The 20,662-nt window shown below is 44.1% G+C and overlaps 1 protein-coding gene across 4 annotated transcripts; it reads left to right on the plus strand.

Moving 5' to 3' along the window:
* Window positions 1-152: 152 nt before the first annotated feature.
* On the plus strand, window positions 153-19,919 carry strip2 (striatin interacting protein 2). 4 transcript variants are annotated; one of them, XM_078101759.1, is made up of 22 exons: window positions 165-416; window positions 3,180-3,249; window positions 4,176-4,250; window positions 6,759-6,893; window positions 7,107-7,227; window positions 7,842-7,922; window positions 8,546-8,652; window positions 8,860-8,987; window positions 9,151-9,339; window positions 9,627-9,677; window positions 11,708-11,928; window positions 12,889-12,954; window positions 13,041-13,104; window positions 13,443-13,514; window positions 13,865-13,939; window positions 14,192-14,289; window positions 14,471-14,597; window positions 15,198-15,298; window positions 15,866-15,932; window positions 16,040-16,144; window positions 16,446-16,650; window positions 17,427-19,919. In XM_078101759.1, the coding sequence occupies exons 1-22, from the start codon at window positions 396-398 to the stop codon at window positions 17,675-17,677; spliced, it is 2,430 nt and encodes an 809-aa protein (XP_077957885.1). In that variant the 5' UTR covers window positions 165-395; the 3' UTR covers window positions 17,678-19,919. The 4 variants fall into 4 exon arrangements, with proteins under 4 accessions (XP_077957886.1, XP_077957885.1, XP_040030189.2 ...); XM_040174255.2 differs by having other exon boundaries at window positions 7,854-7,922; XM_078101760.1 differs by lacking the exon at window positions 9,627-9,677 and having other exon boundaries at window positions 153-416.
* Window positions 19,920-20,662: the final 743 nt, after the last annotated feature.

Genomic DNA, 20,662 nt, shown 5'->3' on the forward strand with positions numbered 1-20,662 from the left:
GGACGTTGTTTAACGAGGTGTATTAGTCCTAATTGGCCTTTACATTAGAGCACTGACCCCGCGTGACCCCCCCACCGTTTACCTTTCTCGGTGTTCAGCTGATGCTCCTCTCTGCTGTGCGCTCTCTAACCCCGCCCCCTCGGAGCGCACAGGGACGGTAAACCAAACAGACGGGGAGAGCGAAAGCGACAGAGAGAGAGAGAGAGAGAGAGAGAGAGAGAGAGAGCGAGCAGGAGAAGAAGGAGAAGAAGGAGGAGAAGGAGGAGGAGGAGACCAACAACTTGGTCCTCAGGAGCCGGGAGTCCTCCTCCTGGCGCGGTGCAGTCGTCGCACTTCAGCACCGGACCGGCGTGAACTGTCTGCGGTGGAAGTGAGCCGCACGCACCGAGAGAAAGATGCAGGCTGAGGACATGGAGGTACCTACCGTTCATAACCTTACCCATGTGTGTGTGTGTGTGTGTGTGTGTGTGTGTGTGTGCGCGCGCGCATGTGTGTGTGAGAGACAGAGAGTGTGTGTTGTTGCTGGGTAGCTTTCCGTCCAGCTGGATGTCCTTTCCGCGCAATGAGTCGTCGTCTCGGCTGGAGAGCAGCATGCACACATGCACACACATGCAGGCAGGCAGACACCGAGGGGTTATTTCGGTAACCGGCTCCTATAAATACCCCCCCGTCCCCCCGCAGTAATCTCCCACAGCGGTGCTCCTCAACATTTCACCCCCCGCATTCTCGGGAGGTGAAATGTGAAGCCGGAGTAACGTCACCTCCACTACGACGCGTGTGTATCTCTGAATTAGTCCTCAGATGTTTGTGTGTTTGTGTTGCCTCGCGGTGAAATGCTCTTATTGATTATGATCCATCCATCGCTGTCAGCTCATTGATTCTTTGGCTCAAATGAAATACACGTTGATGGTCTGCGATACAGTGATTAATCAAGTCGCCCACCAATGGGGGGCATGAGCGGTTTAAAGCGTCACAAAGGCAAAATTGTATCATTTGCTGTCATGCTGGTTAAATTAAGACCAATTTAACACTTGACTTTGGTCAATCTCCAATTATATTATTTATGGCGTTATTTGTTTCTTTAAAAGATAAAGACTGGAATTTAAACAACCTAACCGTTACAATGAACAATGCCCATCATATATTCAAATGCTTCTTTCCCAACCTGAATCAATCCAAACTGCTTGTTTTACTGATCAATAATGCAAATTCTCCTGTGCTGCCACCTCTCAATATTTCCCATTAGCCAATGACAGAGACTCAGACGCACCAGTTGACGGTACGTTGTGGTTTTCAAACTGTTTGGAGCCACGTTCTGAAACATGGACCGAGAAGTCCGCTCTGCTCCCCTGAACATCACAGCAGCATCGTTCAGCCTGATGCCTCTTCCTTGTGCAGATATAATTCATTCCCTCATGAAAGAATTATGAAGAGGATGGGTTTATTTCATTTTTTTTGTTTGCTCAGTCCAGATTCAGACATAAACCGTTAAAGACAAACCCAGTCGGCCTTGTTGTCTCTGTTATTGTTTGTGTGCAGTGAATGGTTTAAAGAGAATTGGAGCATATTCAACGCACAAATTTGGGGTGAGTGGTTGGCAATGGTGTGTGTGTGTGTGTGTGTGTGTGTGTGTGTCTCTGAGAGGGATGGGAGAGGGACCAGGATGAATGACGTGGATGTTGAAAGCTTTAAACGTCAAACCGTTATTATGTCATGCTGATGATTTCACCATTGTTGCTTCATTTGTTTCGGTAAAAATCACTAGTCAGACAGAAGCAGCCGACGAGATGAGAAATAAATTATATCACACAACAAAGTCTGGACTAGCTTTTGTATATCTGAGGTTGTTGCTCATACGAGTCCCCTGTGTCAGTAGATAAAATGGGGCATTTTTTTATTTTACAGTGAGTAACACTATTAATCCCCACTATGTTATGTACGGGCGGTGTTTGCAATCGACCTCTTGCAGCCGGATCAATATTAAGCAGACGTACAGACACCATAAACAACGTGCCGTTATGTGTAGCATGTAGGAACCTGAAGGGACCGAAGAGGAGACTCATTTCACAAGCAACATTACGTGTAAATTGGATGCCTCCAAAAAATAACAATGCCAAAGTGCTGCAGATACTGACTTGGTTGCAGCCGGTATTTATAGGAGACGCTTCCGTGACACCACTGGCGCTTGTTTAAGCGGGATAGCTGACTCAGATCCTTATTTACAGTCCTGGCCCTGGGCCCATTCTCACAGGGTTAAACACATCTAACACTCGTAGCTTGTCGCCTCCCAGTGCTGCCAAGAGGGAATTATATCTTTTATATTAATTTGCATTAACATTAAATTAATCTTCACTGCACCCTTTAGGGAAATTTCATCAGTTAACATCATCTACTGAAGAAATGGAGCTAAAGAACCGAGAATGTTTCCCGGCCCTGAACCTATTTTCTTCCTACTACTAATTTGCCCCCGGCGTTCATCGTAACCCAAGTTACAATCTCAAGGTTATTTAAATCATTAAATGCTCTTCTAATTTGGAGAAACGTCCTTTTCACAATGTTGAATCATTTGGGCTTCTGAGGTCCCTCGTGGATCACATCCTATAAGTTAATATTTTGTGCAATGACTTGGAGCAAGTGAGCTTTTTTTTTTTTTTTCCAAAGCAACACAACGTACGCCGTCCGTCTCGTGGCTGATCACAGGGGGGGGCTAAAGTCAGAGCCGGCAGGGACCCTCGACTGCATTCACAAGCTAATCCGCTCTCAAACCCGGGCCTGTCCACTGAAAGATCGGCGTCGTCGTTGGGGAGAGCGTCTCTCCTCCGTTCAATCCATCTGATGGAAGCTGTAGCTGCTTGTGCAGAGGATCATTCATTGAGAGTGAGAGGAGAAAAATAAATGTAAATGACTAATCAACAACGCCTGGATGTTTGGCAGCCAATCAAACCTCCACACGAGAAAATGAAACTGTGAACGAGCCTGGTGTGAGTTTGTGTGGGTGGCGTGTGAAGTGTGTGGCCGTAAGTGGAGTACAGACTAGTGGTTCAATAGGCGCTGGAAAAAAAAGTAAATAACCTGCAGGATGTTTATGCATGCGGGTGTCAGGGCATCGGTGATTTAGCTGAGATCAGTGCCGTACTATGATGTGTAAATGCAAATATGTGTGTTTTTGCTCTTCGCAGAGCTCCATGGAGTCTCCAAACCTGGAGTTTGAGTACGGAGACACAGACTCTCTGGCTGCTGAGCTCTCAGGTGAGACTGTAGCAGGTCAGGATGCTAACGTTACAGCGCAGCTCAAAGCCGTGCTCCGGTGCAGTCACACAGTCTTTTGTAAATCCAGACTGCCAGACACCTTCGGTCCCCCGTCTGGCCGTGTTACGTCCTTGAATCCGTCCTTTCCTTCACTCGTATCCCATTCTCTTTTCAAGTCTGAGTCAGACTGACACCTAAAACTATGAATGGTTGACATACATGCGGACATATTTTCTAAATCGAATGAGATGTTGAAACTTTTGGCTGGTACTGTTGTATGTTCCTCCTGTTATTTATTAAAACAAGGCTGTAAGCTGACACACTGCACACAACTAATCTTCTGCATAATCACAAGAGCTCTGATCATACATCACACATCCGTGTATCTGGTAACATCATCATCATGCACGACTTGGATCTTCAATTATAAATACTCAAAGATGCATATGAGAGGAATAGAATTCAACGATGCCGACGGGTGTTTTTCATTGTACTTCATAGTTTATTTCCAGTGCGTGATAATGACCGTCCTCCTGGTGGATGGCGTGTGGCAGCTGACGGTTAGTCAGATTGGCAAACGCACACAGACAGACAGTCTGCGAATGGGAGGCAAAGCATGGCAACGTGATGAATCATTCGACTGTGCTTGAGACCGATAAGATCACCAATGAGTAGACGGGAACTTGTTTTTGTAGGATGGGAACAGGTTACCTGCAGGAGTGCTACGCTCTCCTATTTCTATCACATACTACTTTATTCTATTCAGGGCTGTAACTTCCCCATTGATTAATCTATAATAATTAAGACATTTTTAAATTAGAGAGAAAAGCAGTTGAGAGGCTGCGAGCAGCTGTTTTGCTTAAATAAATAAATTCATACATCAGTGTTTCAGCTCTTAATTCTGTTGTATTGTTATCTGTCCACAGAGCTCTACAGTTACACGGAGGAGCCAGAGTTTGCACTGAACAGAGACTACTTTGAGGAGGACTTCAGGAGCCATGGTACCGTGTTTGTTTGTGTGTGTGTGTGTGTGTGTGTGTGTGTGAGCGGCAGATTATAAAACCTATTAAATAGCTGTGGATTCGCTGTCTGCACATCCCCTAATGTGTTGAGATCACTCGTAGGGTAGCAGGTATGTCATTCCTGTCATTGTCAAATTAGGATCAACTCCATTCCAAATGTGCTTGCAACCCCCAACTTGTGTCACCAATGTTCGCACTGCACTGCAGAGTGGCATCCTGACAAACGCCTACAAGTCTAAAGCCGGAAACGTTGTCCATCCTGAGACCCCGAAGCTCCTGCAACGTGGCGACTGCTGTGTCCTCCGTGTGTCCCTGAAAGGACCCGTGGGCCCTTTCAGGGCACTGTTCAGTGCAGTGATAAAAAGTCACCGTGGGTTAGATGATAATAATAATAATAATACATTTAATTTGTAATGCACTTTATATTTAAGAAAATCCCAAAGTGCTACATGATAAAACAGGTAAGTGCTAACAATAAAAACACACAGAGAGTTTGAATAAAAAAAAGAAAGGGCACGAGTTCACTCAAAAGCTCTCCTAAAAAGGTGGATTTTTAGGCCACGTTTAAAAGCATCCACAGTCTGTGGTGTCCTCAGGTGATCAGGGAGAGTATTCCACAGACTGGGAGCAGCTGAGCAGAAAGCCCGATCTCCCATTGTACGGAGATGATGAAGGTTGACTAAAAAAAAAAAAAACACGAATCAAACTATGTTAATAATTAATGATTGGATAAATTAGAGGAGGAATGGCATTGCAGCATTTAGCCCTCTTTTTCATTGAAAAATCCCCCATGAGTTCAGACTTTACAAATTTGACAAGGCAACTGGGACGGTAAACACATTTCACTGCCGTTTCCCAGCTTCACACTAAAAAGCAGTAAATGAGATGTGACAAGCTCTCTTCGGCTCAGTTTTCTCACCTCTGAAGTGCAGCACAAGCCAGCGTTGTGAGGCGGGTGACCAGGCAAATCAAAGAAAGAATATCCCCACAGATTGACATTAACCATGTGGGTCATATGTGGTTACCAAGCAAAAGGCAGCTTTTAAAACACAAGTTAGTCTCACATATGATTATGCTTTAATACAATGTCTATTCATTTTTTATTATCATACGGCCTTGTCTTGTGTAGTAATCATCAAGTTTGATTCTTAGAAACATATTCCTTAAAAAGAGAGAATAAAGTACCTTGATTTGTTGTAATTGTTCACTATATGTTGCATTCGGTTGCAATGGAAGACATTTTTTCATTTTATTATCAAATACCACAGATACCCCTTTGGAGAAAAATAGACCTAAGAAGCCACTCGCAGCTCTAGTTACTGTGGCATCTTTCCATGCGTTTTTTGAAAAGGAGCGAGACGAGCGTCATCCTCTTCATCCGTCACCTCCTCTCCTGTCTGAGCGGTGTTGAATAGCAGGATTAGACGAGCGTGTCTCCGACGGCTGCTCTACAGAGATAAAGCACAGAGCTGCCTCTTTGCATTAAGGTCTTTTTATTAGCTTGTGTGTATGTGTGCTTTCAGTCGGCAATGTATATTAGTTGTCAGACGGTGGTTCTCCTCATTGATTTGTGCTCTTTGTGTGTTTGTGTGTGTGTTTATTACAGGGCCTGTGCTTATCAATGATTTATTTCCCGCTGCTAACTATAGCTTCTCAATCATCTGAATTATTGGGATTATCACAGTGTGTCTGATTTTTAACTCTTTACTAAAGTAAAGTCTCCTTTGAGTAGATTTTCCTCGTAATGAAATAAAGCCTCTAGGAATAGACTTGGAGGCCAGAAAAAGGCTTCCAGACAAGGCGTGCATTTTTTCATAAGCTGTAATTATTGTAGTCGTCGTGGTCTCAGGACTATTTGTGCGTACTGGTCTCTGCTAATGACACCACTGACTCTGTTAATTGCAGCTCTGTATTATTCAACGCCCACGAGCTTTCAGCTATTTCCAGAGCTCATTCAGTGGGCCTGGACATAATGCCAACGTCAAAAACTAATGACAGAGTCATCAAAGCAGCGGCATGCAGTCCATAGAGTTCCACACACAGTTAATCAACCTGAGCACTGTGAAAATTGAGATCACGGCGATCACAGTTATTTACAGCCACCCGATTTCCTGAAAAATCAGGTGGCTGAGTCGGATTAATATATAGAGATGAGCGATGCGACATGTCGTGGAACTCTAAACTGGGAGAAACTGCAGCATAAAGCCTAGCGTTGTCTCACAATGACCGTAAATGACACACCGTGACTCACATGATGTGTTAAAACCAGTTGATAACGAGTACAGACAGAGAAACGATAATGAGTATGATCATTACAATAACCACGATAATACAGTAACCTAATTTTTGGGGATTCAAACCACACAGTTATGGCTAACCCTTGTGAGTTAGGATTGGACTTTTCTGTCTTTGTTTGTGTGTTTCCTGTACATCTGGGCACATACTACAGGAGCCAACAATGTGTCCTCTGCTCTGTCCTTCCTGCAGCTCGAGGCAGGAGGTGGACCGAGCTGACGCTGGAGGAGCAGCGGTCCTACGTGATGAGGCTCCTGGACGCGCTGGAGGTGACGGACAGGGACAAGAGGCTGAAGGTGGCCAGGGCCATCCTCTACTTGGCTCAGGGTGCGTGGGCCCAATACACAACAACCAGCGTCAGGCCTTTTCAGCGGCAGCAGGAAAAGCGGCGGTGTTCGTAGTTACCTGTGATCGGTCAAAATGTCCTTCTACGCCTCGCACTGTAGCATCTATGGCTGTAAATGGCTACTCTCTCTCTGCCGTTAACTTCTTCCACTTTAGCAGAAATTTTCTTTGCACATTTGCTCCCTACCCCACCAGGAGTGTTTGATGAGTGTGACACGGAGGTGGACGTCCTCCACTGGTCCAGACACAATGTCTTTCTGCTCTATGACATGGGCATCTTCACGGCGCTGCTGGAGCTGCTCAGCATGGAGATTGAGTGAGTAAGATGCGCTGAATATGCTGGCGACGTGTGAGTCATTTCCAAATGGAAAAAGATTCCATCAAAACACACCAGCTACAAAGTCCCCTTTTACCCTGGATTTGTCTGATAAATAAGACTGCACACTTGCTGCTGCTCATGTATTTACAATACACAAGCGTATACGGGAATTAAAGATCCAGTAAGCAATCGAAAGCGCAGACCTATAAGTGCCTTTTTTATAATGTAACCCCCCTGGGTGACGGCCTGCAGGCGGAAAGGAACTCTAATACGAGCATAACATGTTCCTCGGATGAAGGGAATTATTCTCCTGAAATCTAGACTTCATTCCAACGGGAACACGGTGAACACAGCGCCTGTGATCCTCCACTTCAAACTTCGAGTCGCCTTTGACGCCGCCGGTGCTTCATTTGTTTGTTACGTAAGCTGCTCAGAGGCGTCACGGCGCAGTCTGGCCCATCGACACGCTGCACAGCAAAGCAAACTAATCAGTTGCAGCTCATTGAAAAAGATTAAAGTCTGGTTGTGTGATGCATGATGATGAGGTTATAATAATCCGGAGTGGCTCTTCTTTTTTCCCAATAAACCACTAAAATGATGCAAATACTTAGCTGTGTCTGCAGTAACAACCAGGCATGCAGCAGTGCAGTGAGGAAGCCTGCCATCTCTCTTGCTGACAGCACGGAGCTCAGGTAAGTAATCCGCCGACGTCCTCATTCCTCGCGCCTACCCGTTATCCAGCGCACAGATGCACACACTTGATCTGCAACATGCAATTATAGTCCATTATGTCCTTTTACCTCAGATTAATTTTGTTTCCACATACACACACTCCTGTGTTCCCACATGGGCAGAGCTCCATCAGTGCATTTCCCAGTTGAACACGTTGAAGTGACAGCTGGCTTGATCGGCTCCTAAAAACGATCGGAAAACCTGTGTAGTCATTCTGAACTCTGAGGCTTTGTTTAGGGAACAAAGCGTTTAATGGATCAAACTACGCCTGATTCACATCGTGAATGGATTGTGATGATTGTGAATGGAAGGTGCATTATTTTGTGAATAGTGAATACAAATGATTTTCTCCCACTTATATGTACAAGCTTACTGCAATACAATCCTCCTCTGCTTCTTGCACTTCCCCTTTCATCGCTACTAACCATTTACTTCCATTATAGTGTTATCTTTTGACCTTGCAAGTCCATTAGTTTTGTTCCAGGCACTAGTTAAATTACCACCGACACACACACACACACACACACACACACACACACACACACACACACGGGGTCTAGTTGTGTCCTTCTTTTCTTTACAGAGTCCTACTAAGCATCATGTACTTGATGGTGGAGACTATTAGAGGTCAAACGGAGGATGACAGACCTGAGTGGAGAACGGCGAGAGAAGCCTTCAAGAATGAGCTAGGTGTGTGTGCGTGTGTGTGTGTGAGAGTGAAGAAGATATGTAACGGTTGCTGTGGTGGTAGACTTTTATGAATATTTTATCCTCTGAACTAAAAGATCCCTGCTTCACAGCCATCTGGTCTTGTAATGCTCAGCAGAGTCTGCCTTTAGCGAGTGCTTTCATCTATCCGATCCAAAAGTGCAGACTTTGACCTTTTGACCCCCCCAGGTTCACCGCTGTACAACGGAGAGCCCTTTGCCCTGCTCCTCTTCACCATGGTGACCAAGTTCTGCAGCATGAATGCCCCGCATTTCCCCATGAAGAAAGTCCTACTGCTGCTCTGGAAGACGATACTGGTTAGTACAATGTGACCCAATGACACATATTGCGCGGTCTCATTATCCTCATTTAGCGTTTGTCTTTTGCGGGATGAGCGGTGTTCTTAGGGAGGATCAATTCCGTTCCGCCTGACTCGCTGCACATAAGCCCGTGTTTCCGCTCTGCATCCCTCTCCTCCAGTTCACCTTGGGGGGTTTCGAGGAGCTCCAGGAGATGAAGGTGCGGGGCCGCGAGCGTCTGAGGCTGCCCCCGCTGACGGAGGACAGCATCAAGGTGGTCAGGGCCATGAGAGCGGCCTCGCCCCCGGCCTCCGCCATGGAGCTCATTGAACAGCAGCAGCAGCAGAAGAGAGGCCGCCGCAGCCGCAGGGTACAGACCCCCCCTAATTTTTATATTACTTGCCTTTTTACTGTCCTGAGCGGCTTCATGTGTAAAGTGATCCAATAGAATTCAGTCTTTAACTCGTCTTCTAACTATCCGGGTCCAGCTTTTCAAAGGTTCCCTTGGTGACAACATCCCTGGTTCTCTGCTGTGAGTCAGCGATGCCAGAGATGATGTTAATGGTGCTGGAGCAGCTCTGTTTTCGGTAGAGCTTTGACCGGACGAGCTAATTGCCCTCTGGTCTCTCATTGCCCCTCTTCCTTGTGTTCCCACAGAGTGCCTTTGTTGATAGCTTGGAAGGAGACAGTCCCTTTACCAAGAAGCAGGTCTTTACCCACAAATTCCCTCTTTTCCTTCTGCATCTCCTCCCTGCCTTGAGCTGGACTTTCTGCACTCATCTCCCTCGTCGCCGCCACCCACTTGTCTCCATCTTCTTCCTGCACTCCCTTCTCTTTCTTTGTCTTTTGCTAGTCTCCTCTCCTCACCCAGCTGTCCCTTTAACCTCATTCTATCATATATTACAGAATGCTTTCTTTTTTGCGTAAGGAAGTTGAATTATACTTGATATAAAGCATATTGTCTGGACACCATAAACTACTGGATAACATTTATAGTCTATTATAAAAGAAAATAATCAGGAACCAGAAGTTAAATGCTGCAAGTGGTTTCAGTTTAATCGCACTTGCTTCCTCGTTCCAAAACGTACAAGGAAGAGTTTGACGTTTAGGAAATCTCAAACATTTCTCGGCTTTCGTGTCTGAATGCTAGATATGATCTAGATTTGAAGCTACGTCACGCAAGACTGAACACCAAAGCTCACTTATTAACAGTTTTATGGCAACAGATTTGAAATGAATATCAGTCTTCTCATCGAACATTAAAGAAATTCTAAAATCCAGTCATCATCAATCGCTTATTTTAATTATTTTGTTCCCTTTACTTGTTTATACTAATTACTTTTACCCCGTTCTTTCTTCTTCCATCATCCTTTAATTTCCAACTCACACCTGCTTGTATCCTCATTTCTCTTTTACTCTTGAAGACAAGTGTCCCTTTTACACTTTTCTTCCCTTTCCTTTCTCCTTGCCTCTATCTGCTCCTCGTCTTCCTCTCTGTCCTCCTGCTCTCCTTTTTCATCTCCTCCCATGCTTATTCTATCATTTCCCACTTCTTCCACACCATCCATTAACACCTCATACTGTCCCTCCCTCCTCCTCCACTGCGGCCGGCTCAGTCTGGGGGGGGGGGTTGAGAAACAGGGCTGACTTGCTGGCTGTTGTCATTGGCGCCGGAGGGGTAACTATCCACTGTGCCGTAAAGTCACTTCAGACGTCTACTGTAGTAGCATTTCCCTTGTAGTTTTCAGCACATCACTACCAGGTCTGTCGGCACAAATTCACCTCCGCATTGTAGACTCTGGACTAGGGGTCAATGTCCTTAAAATGCATTCATTGAGGAGGTGAATTGAGATTGTACCGACCGTACTTTTCTCTTGTCCTCGGTGTGGTATTCGGCTCTCGGTTGACCTCTCTCTCTCTCTCTCTCGCTCACATGGATGTCATTGAAAGCGGTTGTCCCCTAACCCTGATGGAGCACCAACACCACAGTAGCTTTAACCCGCCACACAGCAGAGAATGGCTGACAACACAGCCTCACCTCCCCCCGACCATACACTCACTATACCCCTCACTTAGTCCGGCATCGCCACTGCCACTGGTGCACCATCGGCTGCACTGTTAATGTCCAGAACGCTGACTCATGCCTGATGCTTGCCCTATCGCCACAGTCATTCATCAGAGAAATAGTTGACACTTGTGTGTGAATGTTTGTTTCGCACTTGGGTTTGTTTTTGTAGATAGGATCTCAATATGTTTTAGTCTTTTGCTTGCATTTTTTCTGTATGTTTTGAGGTGCAGATGCGTGGTAAGTTCAGTCTGAAATGTTGCTTGCCGTTTTTTTATGGTTGCCTTTGGACAGAGCGAGGCTAGCGGTTTATGCTAAGCCAAGTTAACCGTAACCTGCTGTAGCTTCATGTATAATGGTCAAATACGCAACTGGTATCTGTTTTCTCTTTCACTCTCACTAAGAAAAAGAATAAGAACAATAAAAAAGGGTAATTCAGTTTTCCTTTTAAAGCGTGGAGCAGTCCTTGGGATACATAAGGCTAAGGCCTTAAGGCAAAATTTGGATCTATTCCATAATTGGGGATTAAGTGGTATTATTTATTAGGCTGCTCTCGTTCGACATATTAGAAACACAGTCATTGAGACTCATCGAGATGTGTTTCCTGCCTGAGGCAGTAAAAAAAAACGTGTCAATTTGAAAAGCTTCCGTCTTTTCTTTCTCTCTCTCTCAGCCTCTGGTCAAGCAGGACAGTCTGGACACGTACAACGAGCGCGACCCTTTCAAGAATGACGAGGAGGAGGACCCAGAGGACGCGGACAGCGGCATCGAGGGCGAGGTGGACCCCTTGGATCGCGATGTCATTATCCAGCCCCCACCCCCGCCGCCTCCCCTCAGACCTCCCACAGAGAGAGTCAACTTTCCCAAAGGCCTTCCCTGGGCCCCTAAAGTCAGGTTAATGAACAGTTTTATTACTGCACTTTGGCGTCCGCAACAAACCCCCATTAACGGTAAAAAATTGGTAAAAAGTATTTGGACTGGAAACTGGCGAAATAACAAAAGCTGCTGTTGCATGTGTCTTCAGTTTTTAAAACGGATATTTAAAGTGCCCTCTTAAAGGCCTTTTTATGGGTTTTATGGGTACATTACTCTGGTTGTATACAGACGAAATACTCCAAGCCAGAACAGATGCTGCACACATTAAAAAACAGCTTAAGTAAAACATTTCAATGATATTGATGCTCATTAATATAGCTGCTAAAGACAATCCCAGGCATATTTCCATGTTAGTTTAAAATCACTTTACTCCATTGCGCTGAATAAAACATCTTCATTTTGACCACTATAGAGTAGAAAAAACCTCCCACCCACAGCCACGACTTTACACCATTTGGTTGGCAGATGGTCTCAGTTTCCCACCCTGATTCTGTGCCACCATTCGAGTTGGGTTAAAAGCGAATCATAAAAAAAATCCTCACTGTTTTTTCTCCAGCAATATGCTTTCCATCTGTGTATTCCTGAGAGTAGCGTGTGGTGGCCTCCCGGCGTGCACACGTGAATACACGCTCCTTTCATAGCAGTATATTTAGTACGCATTCATTATCACACGACTCGGATTATGTTAGTGAACCGTATCATTAATTGTGTGTATTTAGATCTGTCTTTGGATCAAGAGTGCCGCGACATACAGGGCTGATTTAGTAGCAGGCTCACGGGAGCAGCAGCAGCACACAGTGTGACTGATGAGATTTTAGGGAGCCAATGCCTGCTGTTGCCCGTCTACGTGTTGGTGTGCTCCCACATGTGTGTGTGCTCCCATGAAAATGATCTGTGTGTGTGTGTGTGTGTGTGTGTGTGGCGGTATGTGTAGAAATGAATCCAAAATCTGACTGCGGTGTGTCTTTGTGTGTGCAGGGAGAAAGACATTGAGCACTTCCTGGAGACCAGCAGAAACAAGTTCATTGGGTTCACACTGGGAAAGTAGGTATTTCATTTGAGACAAATTAAGATCTCCTTTTTAAACCGAGTCTTCTTCCAGTCTGGTGTAACTGTGTGTGGTTTTGCAGTGACACAGATACCCTGGTGGGCTTACCCAGACCCATCCACGAGAGTGTCAAGACTCTTAAACAGGTGAACAGGGACATCCCTGCCTCATTAAGCATCTCACTCATTTACTCACTCACTCACTCCATATCTCACCATTTAGTCACTAATTCCTTTTTCTTCTTGGCCTTGGCTTGATATAGTCAGGGTTCCTCAATTAATACTCTCTCTTTTGGCTGAATCCCCCATTAAAATATATACCCTGTGGGTGTCACTTCCTCAAACCCCTTTTTGTTATTGTTTGGTTATAGATATAAATGCTGTTTAAATACAAATGATTTGTATGTTAGGCGTTAAAAGAAATGTCAATTCTCTATATATAACTTTTGTTGTTTGTTTGTACTGTGATTTGCTTTTTTTCCCAGCACAAATATGTGTCAATTGCTGAAGTCCAGATCAAAAAAGAGGACGAGCTGCAACAGTGTCCAATGAGTCTGGTCAGTAATGTCCCCGTCGGATTTTTTTAACAATCACGACCGTGACTGTAAATCTATTTTTAATGTATTAGAGCAACCATTGGGTGTGCGTAGGAGAGGTCCAGACAGTCCTTCCTTCTTGTTACTACACAACAGCTCTGTTCCAAGACCAAAGAATCTGTGGAATACTGTGCATAGCTCTGGCCGTACTATTTATTTTTCTGTCTGTAATATTAATTTAATTTACTGTTTTAAAACAAAAAAGTATTTTCTTACTGAAATAAGAAATTTGAAATCCGTCTCTGTGTGCCCCTGCTGTTCTAAATGTAAGTATTTTGTGGATGTGAAATAGATTTTTGTATATTGCTCAGGGCGAGGAAGAGGTGGCGGAGACGCCAACGGAGATGCTTTACCTGGGAATGCTTCCTAACCTGTCCCAGTACGTGGTGAGTGGCTCATGATGGACAATCCCTCCTCTCATGTTCTGCCTGCATTAGCACCATCTTGCTAACCAATGTATGTCCCATTGGCTGACCGTCACACTGGGTTGCAGTTTCTCCCAAAAAAGGAAAAAGATAAATTGATTTGAAGTATTTGAACTGTCCCTTACCATCGGGCATTCTTGGCAGCAATGTGAGCTCATACATATTTGCTTTTACACAACAAAATCTAGATCTCTGCATTGTCACTTGTTTCAGATTGCCCTCCTGAAGCTGCTGCTGGCTGCAGCTCCAACATCCAAAGCCAAAACCGACTCCATTAATATCTTGGCTGATGTGCTGCCTGAGGAGATGCCGTAAGTACTGTAGATAGAGACTGCTGCAGTTTGACTGTTTTTCAATTTTGGCAGTTTTTTGGCATCCAGAAACTTGGGCGACAATAAAATATGCACATGTGTTTTTCAAATTTCACTACCATTTACAGCTGCACATAAACAATTGGAGACCTGAAAGCCTGTGTATGTGTGTGTCCTCCAGTATCACAGTCCTTCAGAGCATGAAGCTGGGAATTGATGTGAACCGTCACAAAGAAATCCTCGTCAAGGCCATCTCTGCTCTGCTGCTGCTGCTCCTCAAACACTTCAAACTCAATCATATTTATCAGGTAACAAACCAGTCCTCCCCTCTGTAGGCTCCTCACATTATCATTCTTTCCTTTTACATTATCCTTCTCCTCCGTCTTGCCTACCCGAGCACAAACGTACACATCTCGGGGACGTCCTGCCTCAGCTTGATAGACTCACTGTTCACACGTTCCGGAAAACGGATTGAAAGAGAGCATCTGGTCTGAAAACTGCTCTTTTAAAAAAAAGAGGATTTGGCCCCATTTCAAGCAATTGTATCTTGTTTTTCTGTGGTTCAAATGGATGGGGACGGGATTCCTTTACACTTTTTAAATGGCTGCTGTGCAGAGTTGTAGTGGTAGCACCCCCTGCTGCCACAAAACTATATTACACCATCAGGATGCCGCCGCAGTGGGAAGTCAAATCAATTATTCTTACTTACACTAAGACAATAACTATTATTTGAGGATACATTAATTAGCATAACATGCAGAAATCATGGCGAAACAAAGCACAAACCAAACAGTCAATGAAACTGTAGAATATGATTCATCCGCAGACTGTATGACTATAAAGATCCTGGTTTTTGACCTTCTCTCCACACAGAAAATGAAATGATTCCACCTCTTCTTTCCCTACAGTTTGAGATTGTCTCCCAGCACCTGGTGTTTGCCAACTGTATCCCACTCATCCTCAAGTTCTTCAATCAGAACATCATGTCCTATATCAGTGCCAAGAACGGGTAGGATCCCTGTCTCCTCCTCAGTACCCTCCCAGAAAGCACTGCACGTCTTGTTTTGCTGACAAAACACAGGCTTGGTTAAGATGCGGATGCATTGCACTGTATCATTATGGCTCCATTTCCTGTCACTCATGCTGCAAATGGCTCACACCTTGTTGTGGTTGAGGACATGCTGTTAAGACGGCCAACCAAATATCACAGATATGACGTTGACTTGCATCAATCAGCAGGCGTCCTGGAAGTGGAACAGATTGCATCCCGGCAACCATGCAATGGCAGGAGATGAAGGTGTGGGAGAAGATACATAAACATTAAGCCACATATTAGGTGACAGGACTCTTAGGCAGCAGGTAAAAATACCAGGTCTGTCCATTTTAGCTCCGGTGCAATACCATAGAAAAGTACCATATTACCTGTAGTAGTACACATACTTTGATGTAGTTCTTCAACCCTATCGGAGCGTTTGCAGCCAGAGAAAAGACGAGGAACCCGGAAGGTTTCGGGTGGAGTCGTAGTATGTAATGTGACGGGACGTCATCAGTGTGTTTGTCTGTGTTTTCGTTGCAGCATATGTGTGCTGGACTTTGCTCACTGTGTGGTCCATGAGATGCCTGAGCTCACAGCTGAGAGCCTGGTAGGTCGAAACGCAGTCAGCGTGACACTTGATTGACTCACTGGATGAAGGTTAAGCCTTTTCTAAGTGTCGCCATGACATGAGTGTTATGTGTGTGTGTCTATCAGGAGGCAGGAGACAGCAACCAGTTCTGTTGGAGAAACTTGTTTTCTTGTATAAATCTGCTGAGAATATTGAACAAGCTGACCAAGTGGAAACACTCCAGGACAATGGTGAGCTATTCTGCACCTCTGCAGAGCCTCATGCTGTAGCCAAAAGGTGGGGCAAAAAAAGTTGACACTTCTAATACCAGACTGAATGTTTTGGTACTCTAGGCACATGACCAGATCTACTCATGCGGTGTCCCAATCAGTGCAAAGAGAAACTAAAAACCAGCTGTCCCATTATGAGCATGCACAAATCCATCAGCACTTAGAAGCCGGTTCATTTACATTTTCATTGGCATGTTACACAATGAAGTGTTTGTGGGCCTCTGGTACACGACAACCTGCTAAATTTCCGTCCCTTTTTCAGATGTTGGTGGTGTTCAAGTCCGCCCCCATCCTGAAGAGAGCTCTGAAGGTGAAGCAGGCCATGATGCAGCTCTACGTCCTCAAGCTGCTCAAGATTCAGACCAAGTACCTGGGCCGCCAGTGGAGAAAGAGCAACATGAAGACCATGTCGGCCATCTACCAGAAGGTCCGCCACAGGCTCAATGACGACTGGGCCTATGGAAATGGTAACCAGCAGTCTGCGGAGCCACATTTGTGGACTCTTCAAACTGTTCACTTTGCGTTTATTACCAATTTCATTCTACAGAGTATTGGAATTCTTAAAGCCAAGTACTCATAATACAAAACAATCACAATCTAAAAGAAGATTAAGTAACCAAGAAAGGAACATAATAAAATTAGTGAAATTGTGTTTTCTGGGTCAAGTTTATAAAGAACCAAAGAGTCCACACCCTCTCGGATCTTCATGAAAGAAATTGTCATGGAAATAATTAGTCCCACCAGTCCTCTGTCTTTGCAGATTAAAAGAATAAAAACTGCAGTGTGTGGAATACGTTTGCAGTAACCTTTGTAAACTTGACTGTAAACATCAATTTAATATAGGTTAATACATTTGAATTGTTAGTTTAATGATAAATGCAAACTGTATATGTACCCGTCTGTACGTAATGTACTGTGCGTGTGTGAAGTACAATGCTTCACCAGCCATTGGTGAACAGCCTGGATTGTGTTGCCATGGTAACAGACAAAAAGGGGGATATTTTTAAGGGTCACTGTCCTCATGGGAGTGCAAGTGATCTGTCAAAATAAGCGTTAAATGGATAGAAAATAAGACTGGGAGAGAATAAGGTAGGAAATGGAAGAAAATAAAGAGGGGGGATCAATAAAGGCAGAGTTGTTGTCTCCCCAGTAAGACGAAGGATAATGGAAGATTTAAGGGGGAACATTCTCGCACACATTAAAGGAAGGGTCCTAGATACTGATGACGTATCCCTTCCCCCAGATATCGACGCACGGCCCTGGGACTTCCAGGCGGAGGAGTGCGCCCTGCGGGAGAGCATCGAGAAGTTCAACAGCCGCCGCTACGACAAGAACAGGAACGGAGACTTTGCGCCCGTGGACAACTGCCTGCAGAGCGTGCTGGGCCAGCGCGTGGAGCTGCCCGAGGACTTCCACTACAGCTACGAGATGTGGCTGGAAAGGGAGGTCTTCTCCCAGCCCATCCAGTGGGAGGGGCTGCTGCAACAGCCGTGATGGAGGTGACACGCGGGGGGTGGGGTTGGAGACGTCCACCCCCAGCCTGTTTCGGTCTCAGGGTGAGTTGAGGAGTTTGCTTTGCAGTTGTCATCGGGGAGGAGAAATGCGATGGAGACGCCTTGATGGGAGATGGAAAATGAAGGGTCACGTGGAGCAAAGTTGACATACTTGGGCTGCCACACTCTAAGGTCAGCACAAAGAGAATGCGCACACTCACGCACGCACACACGTGACACTTAACATGTGCCTATGACTACTGTGAACACACATAGACGGCATGAACAGAGGTACAAGTTGATAAGACAGCGCTGAAGCAGGGGACTGTTTAGGCCTGTTATACTGCCCCCCCCTCCCCTCCCAAAAATATCTTCACCACTTTGTCAATTTATATGTCAGCCTTTTTTAAATGTTGGTGCTTTTTTGAATCTGCAGTAATGTTTTCCTATTTCTTTGTATCTATTCGTGTGGTTCACCTTTTTTTTATGGAAATGTAAATTTACATCATTTCTAACCGGTTCATCTCTTTTTTCACACGGTTGTAGTTTGTGGGTGATGCGTTTGAAAGTTTTTTTTTTTCAAATGTATTTTCTAAAAAAAGGAAAAAGAAAAAGGCCTTTTGGAAACAAAACCACAGGGTAATTTTGATAGTTGTTTGAAGTGTAGACGTGGGAGCAATTTCCACTAATGGCAAAGTAATCTCACATATTTTGCCGAAAAAGGAAATACATATACCAGCAGCAGGTTAGGATTTGGCTAAAGGTCTGTTGGTGAACGTAAAAAGTATATGTGTGCAGAAAGACTAGAATAACACGCAACATGGGTATGGAGGTTGCTTTGGACTTAGAACATCTTCTGTAAGAAGCTTTATTAAATGTTGTCTATTTAAAATCTACCTTTTATGTTGAGTCCTGGCAGATTCCAGATATCTTGGAACTTTTACAACATAACGGAACGTAAAGGCCTGTTATGTCCCATAGAAAATCTCTACACAGGTGTTTGTTTTTCAGACTGCATTCACAATCTAGATCTAGTGTTTCTGGGCGCAGGCCACTTCTTGAATTATTTTATGGAACAAACGTGAGCAAATCAAACCTCAGCGATGAGAATAATTGGCATTTGTGAATCCCTGCTTCAACCAGCGGACTCAGACTATCTACCTGCCGAGGCCACAGGGCCCCTTGGAGACGTCCTTCTTAGGTAACTTTGCCACTTTTGCTTGGAAGAACACAGCCATCCCCAAAAGGGTGTCGTATTTCTTATTTTTCTTCACTGTACCTTCCCCGTTGCTTCACGTCAAACTACCTAAACTGGGCTCCAGAGTCAAGAGCCCACGAATGTCTGAAGCTAAACCACACACAAGCAGTGAAAAAATGAATGCGTACACTTTTCTTTTCATATCATCCTAGCTTTGTACTGATTGTTATCCAGTTGCCTCGAGGGGTCAGGAGCAGTCATTTCAGCAGCCGTACTTTTGACGCTCAGTCTTGTGCTTCTCTGTGGAAATGTGCATGGCCACTGTTTTGCTTTGAGTACATGTTAAGAAATTAAAATGTGGTCTTTATAATGTTTTTTTTTTCCAAAGAATTTTGTCAAATGATGTTTCCAGCACAATTTAGAAGTGTACTTTTGTTGTCTTTCAAAGTCCAGCTTTCTGCATTACATGGTTGTTTTTGTCATCTTCAGGAAGGGGACATCATTGAACAAAATATTGTATACGGAATGGATTCTCAGGTTTATTGAGATAATAATATATTGCAAAAGTTTTACAGCTTCCTTGCCATCATCTAGCTCACTACCTGTAGTGATGAATACACATTGACCATCACATTCATGTAGAAAAAAAACACCTCAAGCACTGAACAATTACTGCATTGGCTGTAAATGTTCATTTAACACAATAACTCTTTTTAAGTTTGTATTTACGTCACCGACATATCTCGTTCAGATGTATTTTTTGTATCTTTCGCCAAATGTCAGTGCCATTTTCTGTTTTAATCTCATCGTTGTTGCCTTTGTGATCACAAGTAAGATTCTTCATTCAAATCACAGCTAACGGTTTGCAATAAAATCGAAACATTTTGTTTTCTACCTGAAAATTGTACAATTCACAGAGAAAACTGTTTGTATTCAGTGTTTTGCCAGAATTGTTTAGCTTTGTATAAGTGGTATTACAGTATATGTGTGTGTTTTTGTTACATTTCCATACCTGAATAGTCTAAATAAATACTCTACTAATGTTGTTCAGGGGTATGTGCAATTATATATCCATATGCATTATGCAATGCAATGACAAAGTACAATATCAGTTGCTTATTAAACAATAATGAAAAGTTCTGATTTTCTTTTTGGAGTAATTTCTGTTTAGCTGAGGGAATTGTGCAGCGCTACAGAGGTTTGCCAGCTGGTTCTCTTCCTCTCGCTCTCACTCACTCACTCACTCCGTAGGTCAAACTGCTCACACTTGCATCACGCATTTCCTTGGCCGATTGTCCCAACAGTTCAGGCACAGCTCTTGTGGATGGGGACTCTGATTAACTAGAGCTGTAATGATGTTCAACTGCCCTGTATATAGATTTGTGTCTTTATTATGCATACAACAAGAATCAGGAGGAATCAGGAATGTTTCAAATCTTTTTCATTGCAAACAATTTGTTTGCGTAATAATAATAAATCTACATTCATACCCGTATTCCTCCTTCACCCTGATGGAAACAAGATAACCAGCGAAAAATGTGTTCACAGCTTTAATTGTGTGTGGTAAATAATGCATATATTTCCAGGTTTGTCACAATTCAAATCCTAAGTCTGCAGTGAATTAACTGCTTGAACCTGCCACCAGTACTTGATTTATGGTTGTTAGTGGAAAATAGTTACATAATGCACCTTTTCCATCACACCAGCAGAAGAACAGTGTGACAAAGGGACAGAAAAATGAACATCATTGAATCATCTTTCAAGGGAAATGAAACCAGAACAAGAAAC

This window comes from Gasterosteus aculeatus, chromosome 4 (genome assembly GCF_964276395.1).
Source record: "Gasterosteus aculeatus chromosome 4, fGasAcu3.hap1.1, whole genome shotgun sequence".
Taxonomy (NCBI): Eukaryota; Metazoa; Chordata; class Actinopteri; order Perciformes; family Gasterosteidae; genus Gasterosteus; species Gasterosteus aculeatus.

What these genes read in the sequence shown, in the direction of transcription:
- strip2 (XM_078101759.1), top strand. Translation starts at nt 396, where the DNA reads ATGCAGGCTGAGGACATGGAG. An exon ending in GCTGACAGCACGGAGCTCAG is followed by an intron (nt 7,923 to 8,545) that starts GTAAGTAATCCG and finishes TTTTCTTTACAG; the next exon opens with AGTCCTACTAAGCATCATGT. An exon ending in AGCTCACAGCTGAGAGCCTG is followed by an intron (nt 15,933 to 16,039) that starts GTAGGTCGAAAC and finishes TGTGTCTATCAG; the next exon opens with GAGGCAGGAGACAGCAACCA.